The 23,710-nt window shown below is 35.4% G+C and overlaps 2 protein-coding genes across 2 annotated transcripts; both read right to left on the bottom strand.

The window, feature by feature from the left end:
* Window positions 1–283: 283 nt before the first annotated feature.
* Window positions 284–1,170, bottom strand: LOC137938429 (uncharacterized). Its single transcript, XM_068783389.1, has 2 exons — window positions 757–1,170; window positions 284–658 (listed from the first exon to the last, which is right to left on the bottom strand). Exons 1-2 carry the CDS (start codon window positions 1,168–1,170, stop codon window positions 284–286), a joined length of 789 nt encoding a protein of 262 aa, XP_068639490.1.
* Window positions 1,171–4,332: 3,162 nt separating this feature from the next.
* On the bottom strand, window positions 4,333–22,862 carry LOC137938826 (uncharacterized). The gene is made up of 8 exons (XM_068783881.1): window positions 22,403–22,862; window positions 7,222–7,716; window positions 6,979–7,142; window positions 5,921–6,132; window positions 5,420–5,674; window positions 5,205–5,291; window positions 4,768–4,940; window positions 4,333–4,668 (listed from the first exon to the last, which is right to left on the bottom strand). The coding sequence occupies exons 2-8, from the start codon at window positions 7,599–7,601 to the stop codon at window positions 4,560–4,562; spliced, it is 1,380 nt and encodes a 459-aa protein (XP_068639982.1). The 5' UTR covers window positions 7,602–7,716; window positions 22,403–22,862; the 3' UTR covers window positions 4,333–4,559.
* Window positions 22,863–23,710: the final 848 nt, after the last annotated feature.

Below are 23,710 nucleotides of genomic sequence, written 5' to 3'. Positions count from 1 at the left end.
CGCCTTCAATGTAGAGTGTGCCAGAGAGATGGGTGGAGAAGACCTTGAGCCCGTGCTGAAGTCCAGCGAGTTCTACAGTAGTAGAGTCTGATCTGCCAAGGGGGCCAGCATATGAGAAGAGAAGTTCACTATTTTCATTATGACGAACACCACCGAAACCTGCAGAACCAGGCCAGCCTAAAGCACTGCCATCAAAGTTGAGCTTGAAACACCCAAGAGTAGGGGGGGTCCAAGTGACCATAGTAGGGGGACATGTTGGATGAGACTTCATGGCAATAGATAGCTAATTTCCCATGAAGTTTGAGGCACTGAATTTTTTGAATTCTTTTTCATTTAAAAGCCAGACAGAGACTTGGCTTGCTATTTGGTCGGATAGGACCTCAATAGAGCAGAACTTGAATTTGAACTTCCTTTTGTTGCGCTCTTTCCAGAGAACCCAGATAATATGCCCGATACAACAAGATATTATCATTTTCCCTAGCTTTGGAAGCTGCGAGTTGACCAACGAAAGGATAGCGTCAGCCAGATTTCTCGAAGCACAGAATTGGTGGCCAATTTTGTTTAGGAGGTTTGTCCAAACTTGGTAGGCAAATTGGCATGAAAGGAGGACATGGGATTTATGCAGAATGGGCAATGATGATCTAAGATTGAGGTGCCTCTACAAATTAGAGCATTTGAAGTTAATATTTTGTTTTTGCATGCAGACTAGATGAAGAATTTGGCTCTTGGAGGGGCTAGTAGATCCCAAGCATGAGCCGTTGGGTGCTTTGGATGATCTGGAATATTATTTAGGAGAGCATAGGCCGAAGATGAGGTGAAAGACCCTTTTGGACAGGGAGTCCAAATTAGAGTATCATCAGATGTGTCCATTTGTCTTCGAGGAAGAGTGAGGAGAAGTTGAGATGCTAGGAGAGCTTTTTCATCAGTAAGATGTCTTTTGAGGTTAAGATTCCAATCTCCATTTTCTGATAGACTATCAGAAATATTAATCTCTTGGTTACCAGTGAGGCCAAAGATAACTGGGAAGCTATTTTTCAAAGGAGTTTGGCCAACCCACCAGTTATTCCAGAACTTCAAAGTATTCCCATTACCAAAATAAAAGAAGGGGAGAAGAGAGAGCCATGAAGCAAGGTTTGAAAATTTAAGGGATCCCTTGGGATTCAAGTTCATAGTTATGTCAATTTAATTGAATGAAAGTTTAAAAAATATGGTAGAATGCAATTATAGCTTCAGAGTTCCTCAAACTTTGTTTTATAAAAGGTTAGGAGACATTGACTCTCCTGAACTGTGTTTTTACCTAGAACAAAATTTGGGCCAGAAATAACGATGTTTCACTAAACCTGCCCATGCATCTTTCTCTCAAATTCCCAGTTCAAATATATTCTCGTATCTAAATTTGACAAATTTATCTTCCTACCTTGCTTAATCAATGCAAAGAGGAGGCAACATAGACTGAAGGCCGAATAGGAAGCTTATTATCTTCCTATTTTACTCGCTTGTTGGATTCCGACGTTGCTATTAGGTAAAAGTCTTTGGTATGTGATATACTACTTGGATGTTGTTTTCAATTGTTTGTATTTTTGTTACTTGGTTGTATATCTTTTACATCGTCATCACCAAAAATTATGCTCACCTCCAGAAAATTACTTTGAGGTCATACTTGGTCAAAGTGGTTTGTTAAGTTATTTTTACAGTTCTACCATCACAATCTCCCCTATTTTTTCTTTAAAAAAGAATGTCACATTTTAAATTCATTTGGAAGTATGAATATTGCATAGTCGTCTCCTTTTGGTTAGAGTTGTTTTTCTCTGGTACTTCTTCGATTTATCATGTTTTATTTTCGTCACTTCAGAGCAATGTTAAAACCCACTACCAAAAAAGTATAGGAGTGTGCCTAACATTTAGTTTGAGTCATACGCGCTTATGAGCCTAGTCCCAAAATGGACCGAGTTGAGTAATATGCATTTGTGAGGAGGAAGAGAGGTGAAGGATCTTCTTGTTCAAACTAATTGATGCAACTAGAGAAGGACATGGCTGAGCTTAAGGAAGGATAGTAGGAGATTATGGAAGCTCATATTAAAATCAAGGTAGTCCAAGCTTAGATGGAAGAGCTTCTCTACACCATCCTTGCATATGACACACCTAATACACCTCCACCACCCCCTCCAACCTCGGAGTAGAGTCCAGGACTCTAGCTTTGTGGCTCTTTTCTTTTCTTTTTTGTATGATGATGACATCAGTTGTATATATTTTTGTGCATTTTGATGTTATTAATGATTCATCTTTTTAAAATCATAATGATGTTCCATTTTGTTATGACAATTGGCAAAATTAATGAAATGACTCCTATTTTGTCTCATCTTGTGTATCTACTTGTGATCTTTTTATGGATAACAAAAAGGGGGGAAAAGTATATGACATAAATTAAGAGGAAGTGGATAAAATTGACAGGAATACATTAAAATGAGATACTATGCATGTATAAATTAAGGGTGAGTAACTTAACATGAGTGACTAAGAGGATTTTTTATTTTTCATAAGCTAGGTTTTGTAATCATAAGTCTATGAGGAAGAACCAATCAAATTAACACAAAAGACCTCACAGTAAATGAAGATCAAGTCATCTTGAAGAAGCACCTACAAGGAAGCATGGAAACTTGAAGATCTAGAATTTAATTTGTAGAGAAAAACTTAAGACTCTAACTTTGTAAGAGGATAACCAACTAAACATTGATTCTTAGATAGAACTATGTTTTGGAGCATTGGGGCATGAAAGATTTTCTAAAACCATAATTTCAAATCTTATACAATTTTTTTATAAACAATTAGTCACTTAGTTTTGGCCCAACCCATGCTTAGAGCTTTATTACATACAAAAACAACATACATGATCGATCATTCTCCTAATTGTATGATTTATCTTCTAAAATATAACAAACTTTTTGCATAAAGCATGATCAATCATCAAGTATGCCAGAAGGCAAGGCTTATAATGCATGATCAACCAACCTTTATGGATATGATCAATCGTACAGATTGTTGCTTTGTAAAGATTATAAAACATGATTCATCACCTTTTATGGGAATGATCTATCACCCAAAATGAAAGTGTATAAAGTATGATCAATCATCCTTTATGGAAACGATTTATAATGAAGAATGTTGTCAGGCAAATATAAAGAATAATTGATCATCTTGTTGTTGCCAAAGTTTGAAAAATGGTTTATGGGACCGATTTATAATCAAGAATGTTGTCAAGCAAATATAAAGAATAATTGATCATCTTGTTGTTGCCAAAGTTTGAAAAATGGAACTCAAAAATATAGATGTTAGACCCAACAGATTGATCAATAAAACGGCATGCTTGATCATCCTCATTTGAAACTTTTTGTACAATGGGAAAACTGGCCAGTTTCTCTAGGACACTCATAAATAGGGATTCAAACTCATCCCTAAGCATTGAATCAGCATGCATACAAATGCTTTCAACACTAAATCTTTGGATTTTACTTTTTACATGAGAAAAAAAACTAAATCTGCCCAGAAAATTTTTAATTCTTTTGTATATTCTTCGCATTCTTAGTTCCATTAAGTTCCTAATTATTCATTAAAAAAGAAAGGTGTAATTGCCCATTTTCTCTTTTATATTTTTACTTTATTTTAAAGAACCTTCTAGAACCTTAAATCTAGAAGGGTAGTGCCTATTAGAACTAGAATCTAATTATAAGTTCACTTAGCCAGATATTGGAAAAGAATAATTCTGTATTATACTTGACTAAAGGGAGTAAAATTCTCTTTCGTAATTTTTGCTTGCAGAAAAAAATTACTGAATTTTTTCCATGAAAACCATCTAAACCCATTTCTCTTTAAGGCTAATAATTACCCAGGTTTTACCATTTTCTCTAAAATTCGAGTTTGTTTTTTTACCTCCTCCCATCAACATGGACCAGCAAAGAAGAGTAACACTGGTAGTTCTTTTGCCTTAAAATTCAAGCTTCTTTTCAGAACTCTCATCACATGGCCGAGTGACGAAGACTGCCACCAGTAGTTCTTAATTGGTCGGGACCATAGACTATTCTGGCACTTTAAACCCTATTTGCTTCACCTTCATTCTCTTGTAACTCTGCCTTCGTTTTTTCCCAACAAAAGCTTCTTGCCAACCTCAAAACCATTACAAGCTACAGCTCTCGTTAATAGAACACGAGTAGAAGCCATTGTTGGAGTTTAGCATCAAGATTGCCTTAGTGAACACGACAGTTCTTTTGCCTTAAAAATTGCCTAGCAGTCGGACACTCAAAAAGTGATGCAAGTTTGCAGTAAAGAATCCTAGACTGATACAACTAATGGCTTTAAAAGGAAAGGATTCTTACAGATTACAGGCAGATGAGATGTTGGAAAAGAATAAAGAAATCATCACAGGTTAAGAGGATCACATAAATTCTGAAAGTCATCAATGGCTTTCCAGGAACCAACCTCTATTATTCCAAGATATTTGGCATCACCTCTTTAAGCAAACTAAAGAACCTTTCATGCAAGTGCAAGGTGAGTTTGGCAATTGCTTAAACAAATGGGGCTAGCCACCTCATCTCCGAGCCATTTCCATTGGATAAATAATATATCTTTTTCCATCTTTCTTCGGAAAAAGCATCGCGACGTATAAGTTTTTGCCTGCAACATAAAGGTTATTATCGCAAATTGCAACTGAATAGACTAAAAATACTCCTTTTCAAAGTAATAGCATATTATGGAATAAGTAGAGCCATGCACCTCAAGTAATAATGACAAACAGTTGCGGCCTCATCTAAGGTGTAGCGGGGTAAGTTCATACGGGCATCGAGTGGAACATCTGGCAGATCTTTTCGCAGCTTTCCCACAGCTGTTGAATGAGAGAATGCCCCAATCATCATGTCATCATGCAACATTGAACGAAATGCATTGACCTACAATTCCAGAATACAAGTCATATCATTAGTAAAAGATTGTTCGAACAAGAAATGAACAGATTTAAGAAGGCAATTGTTTTCGTATATGTGGAAATCCAAGCAATCCAACTCAACTCAGAGGTCTTTGAACTCTTTAGGTAACAAGATAGGCAAAAAGCATCACCAATCAACATCTTGTCAGGGATCAATTTTTCTGCTTCATTTATCTTTAAGATTAAAAGAATCAATACTAGAACAAAATTAGCATATAACAGCACTAACCGTTGAGAGTTCTCTGGCATGAATAGGCTGACATGAACGCGTAGTCACAGGTTCTTCATATTCACTGAATGTAAACCAACTATTATACTGAAATAGGACAGTCAAAGCATGAAGAGAGTTAATACAAATAAGGAAGGAAACAAAAGAACCCCATGGCTTTTCATTGAACTTAATTAAAATTGAGAAGAAGAAGAAAATTCAAAAAGAAAACTCACCTGATCAATAGCAAAAAGCACTGGAATATCTTTCACAAGAGATAACTCTTTCCTTAGACGAACTACAACCCCAACTGCAGCATGTGTGTAAGTCAAACCTGTCTCAATAAGATTAAAAAGGGTAGAACCTTCCGGCATTGCCATTGAATCAACCCCTTTCATCCATCCAACACCACCACCCTCTCCCAGCAAAATTGGATCATAGATTTGGACAGGTAATTGTTGTAAACGTGATTGGTTGTATTTCAAAAAATCCTAAAAAGATATAATTGGTAAAACAAATAAATTACCATACAGATCATACTAGAAATAACAATTTTTTTACAGTCGGATAAAATTTAGGAAGCACCAGTTTTATAGCCACAAATTGCTTGTCCCTAGAAACTAAAGTTGATTTTATTCCTCCGTTGTCATTACCTGTTTTTGATTTAGTATAACAATTTAAATGTTCTTTCAGAAGAAGAAAAAAAATAAAAGATAGCACAAAACACAAGGTACTACCTGGAGAATTTTAGCAGCCTGAACAGGTGTGTCCCATAGACCTGTTTCTGGTTGTTTATAAAAAAATCCTCCATGACTCCATTCTTTGCCTCTTGGGACGTAGAAAACAAGCCAACCTTCGCGACGTGCCCAATGGACAAGCATAGCAAGTGTAATACTTTTTCCACAACTGACGAGACCATCTAAAACAATCTGCTTTTTAACTTTAGGAGCTACAAACATGGAAAAAAAATAAAAATGAATGTTTAAGCAATAAATCAAACTAAATTAACTTGATTCTTATAGATCCATCAACAAAAAGATCAAATTTCTCCAGTACAACATCTGGTCAGTGTAAGTAGCCTCACTTAATGCATTTTGGATTGGCCATCCATAAACTCAACATAAGAGCGAGTCAAAATAAGCAATGTGACTGAAACTGTTAGCTATATTTATAAATTCTATTGAGGCAAAGCCACGTGATGCTCAATGGTCTTGTTCATATTTATCAGCAAAAACCAGTTCAGTAGGACAACTGAGCTGATAAATTCTATAACACCTTCCAATCCATGGAACAGCATGCAATGCCAGTACTTGTGCCACTTACTAGAGTGCAAGCGATAAAATGAATGGTGCAATGATGCACATACCTTAAGATGTATATCCTAACTTTTCAAGTCTAATTTGGAAGCTGATCTCATAAAGGATTTTTTAACCATTTAATCAATAGTTAGATCGACTCCAACATTAGAATGTACAACTACAGATATGCACTTTCGAGGTTCAGAAGTCGATTTTCTATTTTATATTTAAAGTCACACAGTGAACCAATACACTACTCCATACGTTATCCAAATTCAACCTTTACAGACTTCAATTAACCTTAATTCCTTTAATCTGCTGAGCAGCCAGTGAAATGTTAAAAATCTTGGGCACTATCCATTTCAGATAAAAGTGTATCAATATCATATACATTGATTAATTTCTTATATGCAAAACAAAAGTTCCATTAGTTTTAACATGTAAACCTAAAAACTCAAGTTTCCAAAGAATTTAAGAAATTAGATAAAAAAAGTTACCTTTACTATGCACCCTTAATGGTGGATCAACAATGCGCCTGAAATTATCTCTAAGGTCCAAAAAACTTTGCCTCACCAACAAAGCACTTCGCTTTGTCTCCTCAAACTCCTTTGTCATATCCACTGGCAATCCCTCAGGCAAAATCTCATTTAATTCCTCCAACCTACATGCAATAAAAAAAAAACACCTAAGCCAAGGGCAAATTGAGCATTATATAGTATAAAAGAGGACAGATTACTGACGTGAAATCCATGTAATTGCAAATGTCCTTTCTGGTAAGCTCTGAAATGGATTTAGCAGACGTGAAGAGAGGCTGTCCCATAGGTCCCATGTCAAGGGACTTGTCATCAATGTAGGAAATGGCATTGAGATCAGGTGGGAGGTCATCAAAGTTGAATTCATCATCAGCCGCAGCAGCAGATGACGGGCCTGTAGCAACAACTCTTTTCGAGACTTTATCTTTCTTCGACTTAGCTTTGGCTTTGGATTTTGATGTTGATGCTTTGGAGGAGAAGAGGTGGGAAGCGAATGTCGTTGCCGGAGGAATAATGGGATTTGAAGAGGTTAGGGTTTTGGAAGACGCCGCAGTCACAACTGCGGCTTTCTGAAGTAAACGGAACATTGCCGCAATCAACAGAGAGACTCCAAGTTAAGTTTCCTTTTAAGCAACAGCCTCATACTCACAACTCACCTCATCGTCAGCACCATAAAGTACTTTGATTAAATGTCCTAAAATGCTGCTAGAAGAACATATGAGCAATCAGAAACATGGTTTATGATATCAGTTCCCTAAAATCTGATACATTTGGCCAATACAAACTGTAAAATAGTAATTGTAGGCCTATGTCAAGTAATCTTTCATGAAGGTATACAATATGTATTAAAACTAAATATTCACAATAGTTTGTTTTGACATTGTTAGCTCTATTGCAAAAATGGTAACAAATTACAAAAATTCCAGGTGATGCAGACAATCACAGTAAGGATGCACCTACTTTAAATTTAAATTATTCTTAGGTATCCAATGATCAACATTGAATTTACCATTAGAAGTCCAATCTATTGAATTAACTCCCGGAAAATTAGGCCCCTTTGTTTTGAGAGAAACTAGAATGAAGAGAAATGAAAGAGAGAAGAGATAGAAAAAAATAAAAGAAATTAAGTTTCTTTTCTTTTGTTTGGTAAAGAGAAAGGAGAGAAAATGTAGGGAAAAAAGGGTTCGGGAGATATGCATATAGAAAATAAAAAATCAATAAATCAATAAATAAAGTGTTAAGGAATAGTCCCACATAAAGTAGTGAGTACAAGGATTTTCAGTTTATTAGTTAGGAAAGAGGTTACCTAAGTTGGCTAGTTATTTGGGATGAGTCTTGGACCCAACTTTCACATAGTATCAAAGTAAGTACTCATATGTGGGCCTATACCTAAACTATCCACTTGTAGACCCACAAAAAAAGGCCTACACTTAAACTACCCACTTGTAGAGCCACAAAAGAGGGTCTATACTTGAGGGGGAGTGTTAAGGAATAGTCCCACATAGATTAGTGAGCATAAAGATCTTGAGTTAGGAAATAGGTTTCCAACATTGGTTAGTCATTTTGGGATGGGCCTTGGACCCAATAGTTTCCAGTCCAATATACCTTTCCTTTTTTTTTATATATAAATTTAAAAACTTCTAAGAGAAGGAAATAAGCACACATCAACAGTCTCTCTCTCTCTCTCTCTCTCACATAGTATCAGAGTAAGTACTCATATGTGGGCCTACACCTAAACTATCCACTTGTAGACCCACAAAAAAGGGCCTACACTTAAAACAACCCACTTGTAGAGCCACAAAAGAGGGTCTATACTTGAGGGGGAGTGTTAAGGAATAGTCCCACATAGATTAGTGAGCATAAAGATCTTGAGTTTGTAAGTTAGGAAATAGGTTTCCAACATTGGTTAGTCATTTTGGGATGGGCCTTGGACCCAATAGTTTCTAGTCCAATATTCCGTTCCTTTTTTTTATAAATAAATTTAAAAACTTCTAAGAGAAGGAAATAAGCACACCATCTCTCTCTCTCTCTCTCTCTCTCTCTCTCTCTCTCTCTCTCTCTACACCTATTTTTAAGGAGTATTATTTTATCAAACTTGTCTATTCTTAGAGGAAGGTACGTGACGTTGTGACAATCGGGAACGACCCTTGTCTTTCAATGCAACGGGGTCTCTTCGAGCCAATAGCCCTGCACCCAATAGTTTCCAGTCCAATATACCGTTCCTTTTTTTTATATATAAATTTATAAACTTCTAAGAGAAGGAAATAAGCACACCAACTCTCTCTCTCTCTCTCTCTCCCCCTATTTTTAAGGAGTATTATTTTATCAAACTTGTCTATTCTTAGAGGAAGGTATGTGACATTGTGACAATCGGGAATGACCTTTGTCTTTCGATGCAGCGGGGTCTCTTCGAGCCAAAAGCCCACCCAATAGTTTCCAGTCCAAAATATTGTTCCATTTTTTTAGATTAAATTTAAAAACTTCTAAGAGAAGGAAATAAGCACACCAACACCCTCTCGCTCTCTCTCTCTCTCTCTCTCTCTCTCTCTCTCTCTCTCTCTTCCAATTTTTAATTAGTATTATTTTATCAAACTTGTCTATTCTTAGAGGAAGGTACGTGACGTTGTGACAATCGGGAACGACCCTTGCTATCAATGCAGCGGGGTCTCTTCGAGCCAATAGCCCTGCACCCAATAGTTTTCAGTCCAATATACCCTTCCTCTTTCTTTAAATATAAATTTAAAAACTTCTAAAAGAAGGAAATAAGCCCACCAACACCCTCTTCAAGCCAGTAGCCCTGCACCCAATAGTTTCCAGTCCTATACATCGTTCCTTTTTTTCATATATAAATCTAAAAACTTCTAAGAGAAGGAAATAAGCACACCAACACCCCTCGCTCTCTCTCTATCTCTCTCTCTCTTCCTATTTTTAAGGAGTATTTTGGCATTTTGTTTGTTTGAGATTGCAAGACTAGAGGAGGGGTGTATTTTTAAGAAGTATTATTTTATCAAACTTGTCTATTCTTAGAGGAAGGTACGTGACGTTGTGACAATCGGGAACGACCCTTGTCATTCAATGCAACGGGGTCTCTTCGAGCCAATAGCCCTGCACCCAATAGTTTCCAGTCCAATATACGGTTCCTTTTTTTTATATATAAATTTAAAAACTTCTAAGAGAAGGAAATAAGCACACCAAGACCCTCTCGCTCTCTCTCTCTTCCTATTTTTAAGGAGTATTATTTTATCAAACTTGTCTATTCTTAAAGGAAGGTATGTGACGTTGTGACAATCGGGAACAACCCTTGTCTTTCAATGCAGCGGGGTCTCTTCGAGACAATAGCCTTGCTCCCAATAGTTTCCAATCCTATATACCGTTCCTTTTTTTATATATAAATTTAAAAATTTCTAAGAGAAGGAAATAAGCACACCAACTCTCTCTCTCTCTCTCTCTCTCTCTCTCTCTCTCTCTCTCTCCTAATTTCAAGGAGTATTATTTTATCAAACTTGTCTATTCTTAGAGGAAGGTACAAGACGTTGTGACAATCGGAAACGACCCTTGTCTTTCAATGCAGCGGGGTCTCTTCGAGCCAATAGCCCTGCACCCAATAGTTTCCAGTCCAATATACCGTTCCTTGTTTTTTATATATAAATTTATAAACTTCTAAGAGAAGGAAATAAGCACACCAACACCCTCTTCGAACCAGTAGCCCTACACCCAATAGTTTCCAGTCCAATATATCGTTCCTTTTTTTCATATATAAATTTAAAAACTTCTCAGAGAAGGAAATAAGCACACCAACACTCTCTCTCTCTCTCCCTATTTTTAAGGAGTATTATTAAGCCTAATCGTATTTTATCAAACTTGTCTATTCTGAGAGGAAGGTACATGACGTTGTGACAATCAAGAACGACCCTTGTCTTTCAATGCAGCGGGGTCTCTTCGAGCCAATATCCCTGCACCCAATAGTTTCCAGTCCAATATACCGTTCCTTTTTTTTATATATAAATTTAAAAACTTCTAAGAGAAGGAAATAAGCACTCTCTCTCTCTCTCTCTCTCTCTCTCTCTCTCTCTCTTCCTATTTTTAAGAAGTATTATTTTATCAAACTTGTCTATTCTTAGAGGAAGGTACGTGACATTGTGACAATCGGGAACGAACCCTGTCTTTCAATGCAACGGGGTCTCTTCGAGCCAATAGCCATGCACCCAATAGTTTCCAGTCCAATATATCGTTCCTATTTTTTATATATAAATTTAAAAACTTCTAAGAGAAGGAAATAAGCACACCAACACCCTCTCTCTCTCTCTCTTCGTCTCATATTTGCCTTCTGTTAATTTAATTCCTATAAATCCACTGTAATTTGGTATCAGAGCCATGGAAGGCTAAACCCTGAATATCTAGGTATGGAGTAAGCTAATTATAAATTTTTTATATTTTAATCATCAGGGGAGTTAACTTACTTCGTAATATTATAATACTTTACTATTCATCTTCGTTCTTGTTATGATATGGGACGTCACCCAAGTCGCGTTGAGGTATGCCCATGTTGTCGTTGTCGTGAATAGGCGTAGGCGTTGAAGGGCCTCTATACTCTTAAATCGTTGACAAACACGTGTATCTGATCAAGAAGATGATGAACAGTAAATTAATTATGATATTATGAATAATAGTTTGCTTCATTCATGATTTTCATATAATCAGCTTATAATATGTTTACTTCATACTAGGATATTCCTCCTTCTGGTTAACTTTTACCACTCCTGCTGTAGTGTAACTTAGTTTACTTTTAGTTTACTTTAATTGTGTTTTAATTTGTTTCAATATGGCATCCAGTAGTAGGATTACTCGATCAGTTAAGAATGTTTCTCTCGTTGAATATAAAGTTCAACAACAATTAAAAGATTGGACAATTCCGTCCATTAAACCTACATCCATATACAAGAAAGGAACTTTCACTCTTTCTAGTACCATAGGAATTAAAACCATGGAACAAACAATCAATCTTGAGAATCAAGATTCAACTCTAAAATTATTAGAGTTAACTGATCTCAATAAGTATCTAGCAGATACTAAAAAGAAATATATGCATATTGGATGCATACAGATTGCGTTCAAACCCTTGACCTTACTAGGGATGAACACATGTCTGCATGCCATACTTCGTGATGGTCGTTGTTTGGATTGGAAACCCTCATTAATGGGTATAGTGGAAACGAGTCTCAGTAGGGGACCCGTTTATTTCAACGTCCATCCAAACCTCACCCTATCGTTAACCGATAAGAATTTGTTAGAATCTATCCAGTTGAGGATTCTAACACAGGGATACAATTTTATTCCTGGAACTGAAACCATTGCTGTTATAGCATGAATTTATTTCAAAATCATGAATACCTTAGTCCCTAAGGTATTACACTTACCAGATCAAGGTAAGACTGTATTGATTGAAACAGATCTTATGTTGCCACTCCAAGGATGATCAATTGGGAGGAAATTCATTTCATTGGACAATTCCTCAGGCTGTTCCTCCACGACTCCTGATAAATCAAGATATTGATCAAGTCATCCAATCAACCGATGGCGATGTGGTAATTAATTTTAAAGACAAGACTCCTTACCGAGTCTCTTTACCACCAATGTCATCCCGATATTCGGATGTAGGCCCATCCTCTCACCTACAAGAATTGGATGAAAAACAATCTATAAAGGATAATTCCTCATTAAAAGGAATCCACCTATCCGACACCCAGATACCTCATGGGGTCTATCGAGAAAGGGAGCATGATAGGACTTCTCCCACTCCCAGTGAAATGACTGGTTTTACAATGTGATTATGATCTTTACACCTCCACAGAGTCACCCCAATCCACCACCTTTTGTGGTGGACCAAGCAGCAATAAAAGCTGAATTTTTTCACCCCAATAATCTAGGTTTCAAAAACTGGTTTTTTGACACCTATGGGGAGGCAAAACGCATGGAATTTTCAACTGACTTTTATCTGTATTTGGAAACAACTAGGGTAATTATGTCTTTTGTTGATTGGTTTATGCGTTTTAGACTAAAGCAAGCGGAGAAACGATCCTTAGTTTCTTCCACAGTTCCCACTCTTTCAACCCTAACGAAAGAATGGCAGCTTTGGTCTGGTATAACTGTCGAATCAGTCCATCCTCCTACTGATCCGATAAAGCTTGAATTTCCAAGCGCCTCAGGGAAATCCCCTGATTATGTTGAAGCAGTTGCTTTTGTCAATCCTGAAGTCAGTCTGAATTCTATGGGTCAGATCAGGCGACAAAACAACTTTACCAATCTAAATCTTCAAACTATTGGACAGCAACTTACACGTATTGAAGATTTATTAGACAAAGGTACACCCGAGAAATATTGTCAAAATCCTTTTGACTTATCTTCTCGAAAATTACCATTGTTGATGAACAATAAACCACTCATCAAACCACTTGTTCCCATTAGGAACTTTAAAATGGATAATAATTCTGAAGTTGTTGAGGAATTATTATCTAGGCTTGGAAGATTGAATCTTTCTGAAGATCAACTCAAACAAGCCAAGGAAGCCAAAGCGGCAGAGATTTTAAAAAGCATTCAAGTTTTAGAATCTCATCAATCTCAAGAAGATTCTTTATCACAAAATACTGAAGATTTAACTCCTTCAGCATACTCTGATTCTGATGAAGGTCAAAACTCTAATCTCAAAGATTTAGGTTTAACCAATGTCAATCAGACTGAAGAAATTCTTCAGGAAATGTTACAAGACCAACTGAGTATGCAAAAATTGGATTATTCAAAGAAATCTACTCCGCATTGGGATCTAAATCACAAGCTCTATTATCATAGGCCTACACCTCATGCCCTATTATATGAAGAGAATGTGTATATATATCAAAAAGCATATGATGGATGATCCATTTATGAATGGAACATAGATGCCATGTTTGAATATCAGATTTTAGAACATTGTCGAATAATGCTTATGTATTGTACAATCTGTTGACAACATAAGAATTAAGATGAACCAAAATTGATTCAAAGGAATACCATCGTTTTCCTGCACGGATGGGACAGTAGGCTTCTCCAAGCCATTTCTTTAACATCTCCCAGGAATCCAATGAACCGCAAGCGAAGAGAATATCTTTAACTCAGTACTATCTTATTCACTATATCATAAAAGTACTTACAATAAACTCCAAGCGATGAACTCACAAGTAGGCAACCTTGATGACTAAGGAGAAGGTGAGTCAAGTGATGCCTTGACCAAAGAAAACTAACTCCTAATATAGATAGAGAAATAAAAGTGGAATCTAAAATATTTGAGATCCACCACTAAAACAAAAAGAAGCCTATATGATTGAGGCGGCTAAGGAGATTTTGATGAGTCACTCATTATCTATATCTCCATGATTGAGATTCTTTTGACTGAGATGTCCATTATCTCCATTATTGAGATGAGAAATGGACCTTTGATGGGATTGGTCCCAAAGAATCTTTTGTTGTCGGAGACCTTTAACTCTGACCCGATGAAGGCGGCTACAAGCGGCATCCCATGAGTGTGACTTGATGGAGAATGGCCGACCAAAAATATTGTAGGAGCCTTGATTGATGTGACAAATAGGCCAACTATGGGCCGAAGGATAAGATTTTCTCTGTTGTTTTTGGACGGACTTGACCGACGAATCTGGTACAGATGTGTATGTCATAGTCATATCCTATAAAATCATTTTCTTTTAGATGTTGCTTGAAACATTTGCAACATAGCATTAATATATTCATCAGGATCTTTTGGAGGCTGACTATCTGGTAATGAGTCATGAGCATTATCATCATGCTCTGTACTATCTTCTTCGATTTCTTCATCATCTTCGGCAGCTGATGGTTCTGACACAAACATGTTATCTTCTGCTGGTTGAGATGATGTGCCTTCATTGCACTGAGTAACCATTGAATCCTTCATTGATTCTAATAATTTTTTTATAATCTCTTTTTTCGAGATATTTGGAATCAAACTCTTTAATTGAGTTTGGAAACTTTTCAATAAATTTGTTGGAGTCATAATGGTCTTCCGGGATTCTATGTAATCCAAGATTATTTTCATTTTGTATGATAGCAGACCCAAATTCTGCTACTTTAGTATCAATGTTGGGGAAATTCTTCCACCAACGAACATGAAATGTTCTTAATAATACTGGGAGGCCTTTATCATTAAAGCATGTAGTACAATCCCATCTCCAAATCCATGGTAGAGAGAATACCATAAAAAAGATAAGACTGTCACTATTTCTTGGGGGTTTTTCAAAACCCAGAGCTTTAAGCTCAGGATTGGATTGAGTCCATTTTACAAAACGAACCTTAATGGGTTTAGGTAATATTGAAATAGGTGGCCCAAATTGGTTCCACCATGCAAATACCCAACTGGGTAGAGGTAAGGACCTCTGCAAGACATTCTTTTCCCACTGAAAAAACCATGAATGTCTATGGGAGGGATTTTGGTAATAAAAGGTATTATACCAAGAATCCATATAGTCTCAATAATTAAATTCCTTATCATTAGGAAGGTTAGCTGCTTTAGCTAAATCAAATTTTCCCCATGTTGAGGGATGCATGAATCTTTGTATCGTACATTTACTGTACACTCTTGGGCTATCCCATTTAGCCACATTGGTCAGAGTATGATGTACTGAAATAGAATTAAGATGAACCAAAATTGATTCAAAGAATACCATCGTTTTCATACACGGATGGGACAGTAGGCTTCTCCAAGCCATTTCTGTAACATCTCCCAGGAATCCAATGAACCCTCCAAGTCCTCTTTATTGAGGAGCAAAATTGTTTCAGTAGTTGGAAGAGTCATATACTCTGGTTCTACTTCAAGTGTCTCTTTATACGACACTGGGGCTTTGCCCTTCTTATCGGAGGAATTCCTCTTTCTTGATTTTTGCGGCCTCGGCCTCTGGATTGATTGCCATGTCCTCTCATAGGGAGTGGATTGCCCCTTGCGGGGTTATACATGATTTTGTCCCTGGAGAAATTCACGGGTTAAAAAATCAGGTAAGGAGTTTAATTCATTTTGTCCCTGGAGAAATTCACGAGTTAAAAAATCAGGTAAGGAGTTTAATTCTCATTTGACATGTTCAATATCAAAATCAAAGGCACTTAATTCCGCCTGCCATCTGGCAAAGATTTGTTTGGAAGTAAGATTCTTCACGTTCTTCTTAAGAATTGATTTTGCAGCAGAACAATCAACTCTCAAAAGGAATTTCTGATTTAATAAATCATCTTGAAATTTATGGATGTAGGTTTAATGGACGAAATTGTCCAATCATTTAATTGTTGTTGAACTTTATATTCAACGAGAGAAGCATTCTTAACTGATCCAATAATCCTACTACTGGATGCCATATTGAAACAAATTAAAACACAATTAAAGTAAACTAAGTTATACTACAGCAGGAGTGGTAAAAGTTAACCAGAAGGAGGAATATCCTAGTATGAAGTAAACATATTATAAACTGATTATATGAAAATCATGAATGAAGCAAACTATTATTCATAATATCATAATTAATTTACTGTTCATCATCTTCTTGATCATATACACGTCTGTCAACGATTTAAGAGTATAGAGGCCCTTCAACGACTACGCCTATCCACGGCAACGGCAACACGGGCATACCTCAACGCGACTTGGGTAACGTCCCATATCATAACAAGAACGAAGATGAATAGTAAAGCATTATAATATTCCAAAGTAAGTTTAACTCCCCTGATGATTAAAATATAAAAAATTTATAATTAGCTTACTCCATACCTAGATATTCAGGGTTTAGCCTTCCATGGCTCTGATACCAAATTACAGCGGATTTATAGGAATTAAATTAACAGAAGGCAAATATGAGACGACCCTTGTCTTTCGACTATCTATCTATCTATTTTTAAGGAGTCTATTATTAGGCCTAATCTTATTTTATCAAACTTGTCTATTCTTAGAGGAAGGTACGTTACGTTGTGACTCTCTCCCTATTTTTAAGGAGTCTATTATTAGGCCTAATCATATTTTATCAAACTTGTCTATTCTTAGAGGAAGGTATGTGACATTGTGACAATCGGGAATTGTGATTTATCTGGAATTTTATAGATATCTGTGATTGTGTTGTCATTCAACCTTTTATAATTGATTACCATCCTAGATTTTCCTCTAATTTTTTCACTATGTTTTCTTACTATAAAGGTTGCTGATCTATGGGGACTTATTGATTTTCTAATAATCTCTAATTTTAGTAATTCAGTAATATGGTCTTTAAAATCTTCTTTATCAGGGTTTGTGACTTCAATATTAGCTATCTCAACAATGTAATTTGGATTGAGTAATTCAAGTCTACATTGAATATGGTTATTTTCCCAATGTTTTAATGGATTTTCTCCAAAATATTCTAGTTTATCTAGTTTGTCTATGATCTGGTGAAGATGTGTTTTATCTTTATGGTTTATGTTAATAATTTCTAAATAATGTTTTTCTGTATCTAGAAAGGAATATTCTAATGGCTCATCTATATCCAAAGTTATATTATCGATCCATTTTTCTATATCTTCATCTATCACAATATCATTTGTGTCTATAAAATCTTTTTGCTGAGAAACAGCCTCTGTGGGAAGATCATGTGTTTGTTCTTCTAATGGGCTTGTTCTTCATAACATAATAATTTATTATCTAACTTAATAATAGTATTATCAATTTGATTTTCTGTTTCTATGATTATGGGATGTTTCTGACTTCCTAGTTTTGGTTTTTGACAACTGCCGGGTATTTTACACTGACAAGTTTTATTTTTACAGGAGGTGTTATCTTCTATGATGATGGGACCACCGCGCTCCGTTGCTAAGTCTGAAGTAATAGTGGGAGAGGTAGTAGTATAAACTGGGATGATAATACTGTTTTTGGTAAAGTGCAAATAATTTCTAGAAATAGTCAGAGAACCATTGTTGTGGAGAATGAAATTGAGGCCTAAAATAAAATCTACTTTTAATTTAAGGTCTCTAATCCAAGTTAAAGGTAGAGAATAAGTGCGAGAAAAAGTTGAACAATTATTATAGAATTGAATTTTAGCTGTATTTATGTAGGTGTCATAGGGATTATAGGTACCATCTAATTGTTGGCTATAGATTTGTTTGTGAGTCTTTTTATGATATTTAGCTGGTACTAGTCTTTTATGAATGATACACTTGGTACATCCTGAATCTACCAAGGCGTCTAAGGTAATAGTATATTTGCCTGGGAAAACTAATTGTGCCCTGACAATAATACTGGAGAAAGTTTTATCTTGGTTACATACATAAGATGTTTCTGGTTCTTCTAAGCCTATGGTAATACCCTCATATAATTCTTTTTCTATTGTATCTAGATGGATTTTTAATAGACTAATTTCTGCTTCACAGTTTTCTAATTTTCTAGATAAGATTTCAAGCTTAGTAGAACTTATTCTGTTTGTTACACTAGGATCTTCAGGTTGGACTCCTAATATTTTAAGACACTAAATACATGCTTCTATGAAACAATGTTTGCATTTTTCTCTATTTTTCTTACAAGGATACCAATTACATTTGAAACAGGGATTGCTATCTAACCCTGTTTGCCATAACCACTCATGTGGGCATTCTTGATTTATATCCATTAGTTCAAATAAATAATTAGTTGTTAAATATTGGATTAATTCATCATCTTCTGAATCAAAAGATTCTTTTGTAATGTTTGTTATACTTACTGTGCTATAAATAGATTCAGTATCAGACATATACTCATCTACTTCTATTAGATCTTGTTGTACATTTTCTACCAGTGTAGATCTTCTGGAATTAATATTTTGTCTTTTGGGACAGGTATTTGTTAAGTGTTCTATCTGCCCACATATGTAACAACTTAATTTATTCTTATATGTTCTTTTAGGGTTAAATCTTCGTACATGTTTATCCTTATTTAAATATAGTTTTCTACTCTTCGATTTTCTGATGAAATAACCTCTTTTATATAGTTTTTTTATTTCTTCTAGGTTTATCATCTGAATCTTTTAAGCCATAAGTTTGGGTAGTAAATATTTGTATACACAAACCAAATTCATCACCTTTTAATTGGCGTTGAATTTGGATGTTTGTGCATTTTTCTTGTAGAATGGTCATAATAAATTTTGTTCTTTGTCCTATGGAATAAAGTAGTCCGGGATTAGTATCTTCTAATGCTTGCCATTTTTCTGAAATTTCTTTTCCAAGTGCTCCTGGAAGCTTCCTGAATAATTTTATACCGAAGTCTCTGTTAAATGCATTTCTTGAAATACAAGTGTAATAAAAATAATCTTGTGAAAAAATTTTAACATACTTGTAATTATACAGGCTTAATTGTTCTAAGTGAACTACTGCCTCCTTTTGGAGGGAAATATATCCTGAATTAGGGTCATCTCCTGTTACTAAGTTATATACCTTATTAACAAAATTATATGGGTTGGAACCTAAACTTAGGAGATGGTTAAAATGATCTTGGTTTTCTCTTTTATAACTTTCCCAAAGGGCTTTTACGCTTTCTCCCAGAAAAGTTTCAAGATATCTATACATTTCCTCTGCATCTTGAGACTGAAAATTTTGTATATAATCTGAAACTACTTGATTTTTCCAAATATCTAGGACAGTTGTCCATTCTTGTGGATCATGAGCTGAAAGATTTAAAAACTTTCCCTTTCCAATTTCTTGGAATTTTATAGGTTTTTCTATTTCTCTTCTTTTACCTTTTGGTCTTATTTTATAAGGTCAATCTACTGGTTGAGTATAGGGATATCTAGGTATGTTTCCTGTAGTATATACTGAAGGGGTAGGCATCCTAACTGAACTACTTTCTCCTTCCATAAATTCTTTTAAACTTTCGTTTTCAAGTTCTAAAGGGTATTGTTCCTGCCTTGGTTCTAAAGGCATACTTCCTACTCTAATATTGTTTTCTTGATCATAAACGATATAATTTTCTTCTTTTATGGTTTTATTTTTTATTAAATCTTCTTCTAAATGAAGTAATTCTCTTTCAGTTAATTGAAGATTTAGTTCTTTTGGATATATGATAAAATTTATTTCTTCTGATTCTATATTGACTAAACTATAATCTTCACTAGCAACGGATTCTGTATCAAGATCAGGATTTCTTTGTTCATAGTTGTTAAACATAATGTTAATATTTCCTCTTTTGTCCGTAAACATTATGCTATCCTCAGGGTTAATTATGCTTTCTTCTCTGTATTTTATATTCCCTTCTAATCCTGTAAGTTTTTCAGGGGAAAATTTTATAGGTTTTAATAACTTTATACCTTTGTTTCCTATAAGGTCCACAACATCATCTATTTTGATCTTGAATTTTGTTGTACTAGTGCAAGTACATCTTCCTAAGAATCCTATGCATACTAATAAATTATTACAAAGGATTCATATCCTTTTGTTTGAACTCCTATTTTAATATATTTTTTAAAATCTGAAAGTCCTCTGAGGAAGTCAAGAGAGCAGTAAAATATTCCACCATTCATATTCATATCTATTTCTGTTATTCCTAACATTGCCTTTTTGGATCAGCCCATCTATCGTCATAAATACCAAGAAGGGTTTTAGTTCCTAGGTTTTTTCTTCCTAATCCTTTAATTCCTACGATTATTAATCCTAAATGAATTAGTTTATATATATTTTTAATTTCTTTAAAAGCTTGTTCTGCTATTAAGTTAAAACTGACCATATTTTGACCAATACAGCTTACTTGAATTTCTCTGTAGTGTCTAAATAATCCTGTATTGAAATTCAAAGGTCCTGTACTATAAAATTGTCTTGGGTTAAGCAAACTTAGTTAATTATTGCTAAATAAGGTAATATCTTGGTCAATATCTATTATTTCATCTAGCTGTATATCTCTTTGGTCTACACTACGTCTTCCAGTAATTCTTTCTATGAAATTTAAAGGTATTGAGGAACTGCCTATTTCTGAGATGGTTCCTCCACTTCTCTGTGAAAGAGCCATTTTGTCTTTTGTTTTTCTACTTTTGTTTCAACTTTAATACCTCTTAATTTTTGTGTTATATGTTCTATTCCTTTATCTAAATTTTGCTGTTGACCTTTACTAGTTTTAAGATAACTAATTTACACATTTCTCTCAAAACAAAAAAAAAATTTAAGATAACTATATTATCTAATAATCTTTCTTGTTTTAACAGGATTTGTTTATGTTCTTCTGATAGTTTTACTAGGGATTGTTCTATTCCTGATATTCTAGATTGTAAATTTATAGCTAAATTGATTAAGAAATCAGTAATAGTATTAATTTGAGAATAATTACAATGTAAATCATGTTCTTCTAGATCAAATTGACAGATAAAACTAGATGTTCCTAAATGTTTATTCTCAGATCTATTGGGTATTCTAAGATTTAAATATTCTACTTTTTTAATGGGTTCCAAGATACCTGGCTCTGATACCAAAATTCTGGGGGGATATTTAAACAGAGGGTATGTGACGTTGTGATAATCAAGAACGACCCTTGTCTTTCAATGCAGTGGGGTTTCTTCAAGCTAGTAGCTCTGCACCCAATAGTTTCCAGTCCAATATACAACTCTTTTTTTTTTAAACAAACTATAAAAGCAGTAAAAACTAAACCAACCACAATTATAAATATAACAGCTACTAATATTATCATAAAAAAATTTCAGACAATTCAACTTTTACAGTAGAGATTTGAAATAAATAACCAGTGAAAAACTACTAACTGTAGAAATAAAAAAAAATTATAACTCCCCGAGGGCACTCCCTAAAACAATAACCGTTTAATTCTATATTTCTCTATCACAAGTCGTGGACACTAATGACATACCACAGTGTGTGCTTCCTAGCCAGATGGCTTTTGCCACGGGCTCCGTCAAAGTTACGGTAACAACAATAGCCCTGAAGCCATGCCAGGTGTAGAGAGGGCACTTTAAACCATAGACTCAGGACCGTGAAACATGAGAGGGTTACACAATGCTTTTGTCTTATGCATGGGATGAATGCATGGTTAGGGCAGATAAACCCTAAACCCTAAACCCTATCACCCAATAAACCTAAACTGAAAAAAAAATTGAAAAAAACCTAAACCCTAATTCCAGAACCTAAACCCTAACAATACCATAAATCCTTAACCTTAAACACTTAACCCTTAAATACAGAACACCAAACCCTAAAAACACTAAACCCTAACCCTAATAAAAAAATTAGACCCTAAACCGTAACCCTAAATCCCACAAATATGCACAAATAACCCCAAATTAGGCATTGAAACTAAAATTAAATCAAATACAACACTCATTTAATCGGAAAAAAAAGTAGGCTTCAGTCATACCTTCTGAAATTTGGGGAAAACCGAAGCCGAAGGGTGAAATCGAAGCCGAATGGGGAAATCGATGCCGAATCGAAGTAGAAAGTAAGAAATCGAAGCCCAAATGTCAAAATCGAAGAAAATCGAAACCGAAATAGGGGAAATCCAACGAAATCGGAAGGTATTTTGGGGGAAAAGAGAATAGCGAGAGGGAAAAGGCAGCGAGAGGCCGAAAGGGAGAAGAGAGGGAGAAGAGAGGGAGGCCGAGAGGGATAAGAGAGAGGGAGAAGCGAGCGGGAGGTTCAGAGGGAGAGCGAGTCCGAGATGGAGAGAAGGACGCCGAAAGGACGTTCGCAGCGAGAGATGGAGGCCGTAGAGAGGGAGAAGAGAGCTCGGGGGCCGCAGGTAGACGAGAGAGGGGGGTGCGGGAGATGGGGCGAAAAAAAACCAAATGTGAAGAGAGCGTGAGGGGGTGTGCGGCAGAGGGGGAAAAAACACATAAAATCGTCGAGGCCACCATCACAGTCTCCCCTACTATTTCTTTAAAAAACCGAAGGTCATGTTTATTTGTTTATTTTCACGAGCAATGTTAAACCCACGACTTAAAACGTATAGGAGTTTGCCTAATATTTAGTTTGAGTCATGCCTTCGTAGTCTTTACCCAAGAGGTATTTTTTTGTTTTAACTACCTTAAAAAGTGATAGTCTCTTAATTATACCCTAAAATTGGATTATTTTCCCACCTTTAAAATTGAGCAGAGTATGTTTCAAACTATGACCATTTTGACTGGTGTATAGAGCTTTGTCATACAATTATAAGTGATTTTCTTCTCCCATATATTGTGTTTTGTCCAAAATATGTCTCTATGTTCTTTTTAGAAAAAATAAATTCCCAAATATCAAGGAGATCTCACCATCCTCAAGCTAGGATCTCAAGAAGAAAAGAAGAAAGTTTTGATCTTAGAATGGGATGCCTCGAATAGTGAATCCTACCTTTCTGAAAAGGATGAAAGTGATGTTGGTCTCATGGTATAAGAAGATGATGACTCCACCACGTTGGAAGAGGCAAGTGATTCTGATTATGAGCATGAATTGGAATAATTGCTTGAAAAATTTGTAAAGACCATATAAAAGTATAAGGATGGATGTGATGCACACAAGCAAGGGTAAAATAGCTACCCTTAAGGAAGCAAATTATGGCCTTGGAGCTGATGTGCTAAGATAACGAGTCAATAGAAAAAATTATCTTGTGATAGACTTGCATTTGACAAAAAAAATGCATTGAACTAGAACATAAGTTCCAAAATGCAACTTCTCAAAGAAAATCACCAAG

This window comes from Aristolochia californica, unplaced genomic scaffold, assembly GCF_029961685.1.
Source record: "Aristolochia californica isolate CCGP_79_NKW_82.1479 unplaced genomic scaffold, dmAriCali1.0.hap1 SCAF_8, whole genome shotgun sequence".
NCBI classification, from domain to species: domain Eukaryota; kingdom Viridiplantae; phylum Streptophyta; class Magnoliopsida; order Piperales; family Aristolochiaceae; genus Aristolochia; species Aristolochia californica.
The sequence above is the reverse complement of the archived record's forward strand: the minus strand, read 5'-3'. Positions and strand labels throughout refer to the sequence as shown.

Coding starts and splice junctions, on each gene's coding strand:
- LOC137938429 (XM_068783389.1), bottom strand. CDS start 1,170: ATGAACTTGAATCCCAAGGGATCCCTTAAATTTTCAAACCTTGCTTCA. Junction 659..756: donor ATCATCCAAAGCACCCAACG/GCTCATGCTTGG, acceptor TCTAATTTGTAG/AGGCACCTCAATCTTAGATC.
- LOC137938826 (XM_068783881.1), bottom strand. CDS start 7,601: ATGTTCCGTTTACTTCAGAAAGCCGCAGTTGTGACTGCGGCGTCTTCC. Junction 5,292..5,419: donor TGCTTTTTGCTATTGATCAG/GTGAGTTTTCTT, acceptor GTCCTATTTCAG/TATAATAGTTGGTTTACATT. Junction 4,669..4,767: donor GTTTGTCATTATTACTTGAG/GTGCATGGCTCT, acceptor TTTATGTTGCAG/GCAAAAACTTATACGTCGCG.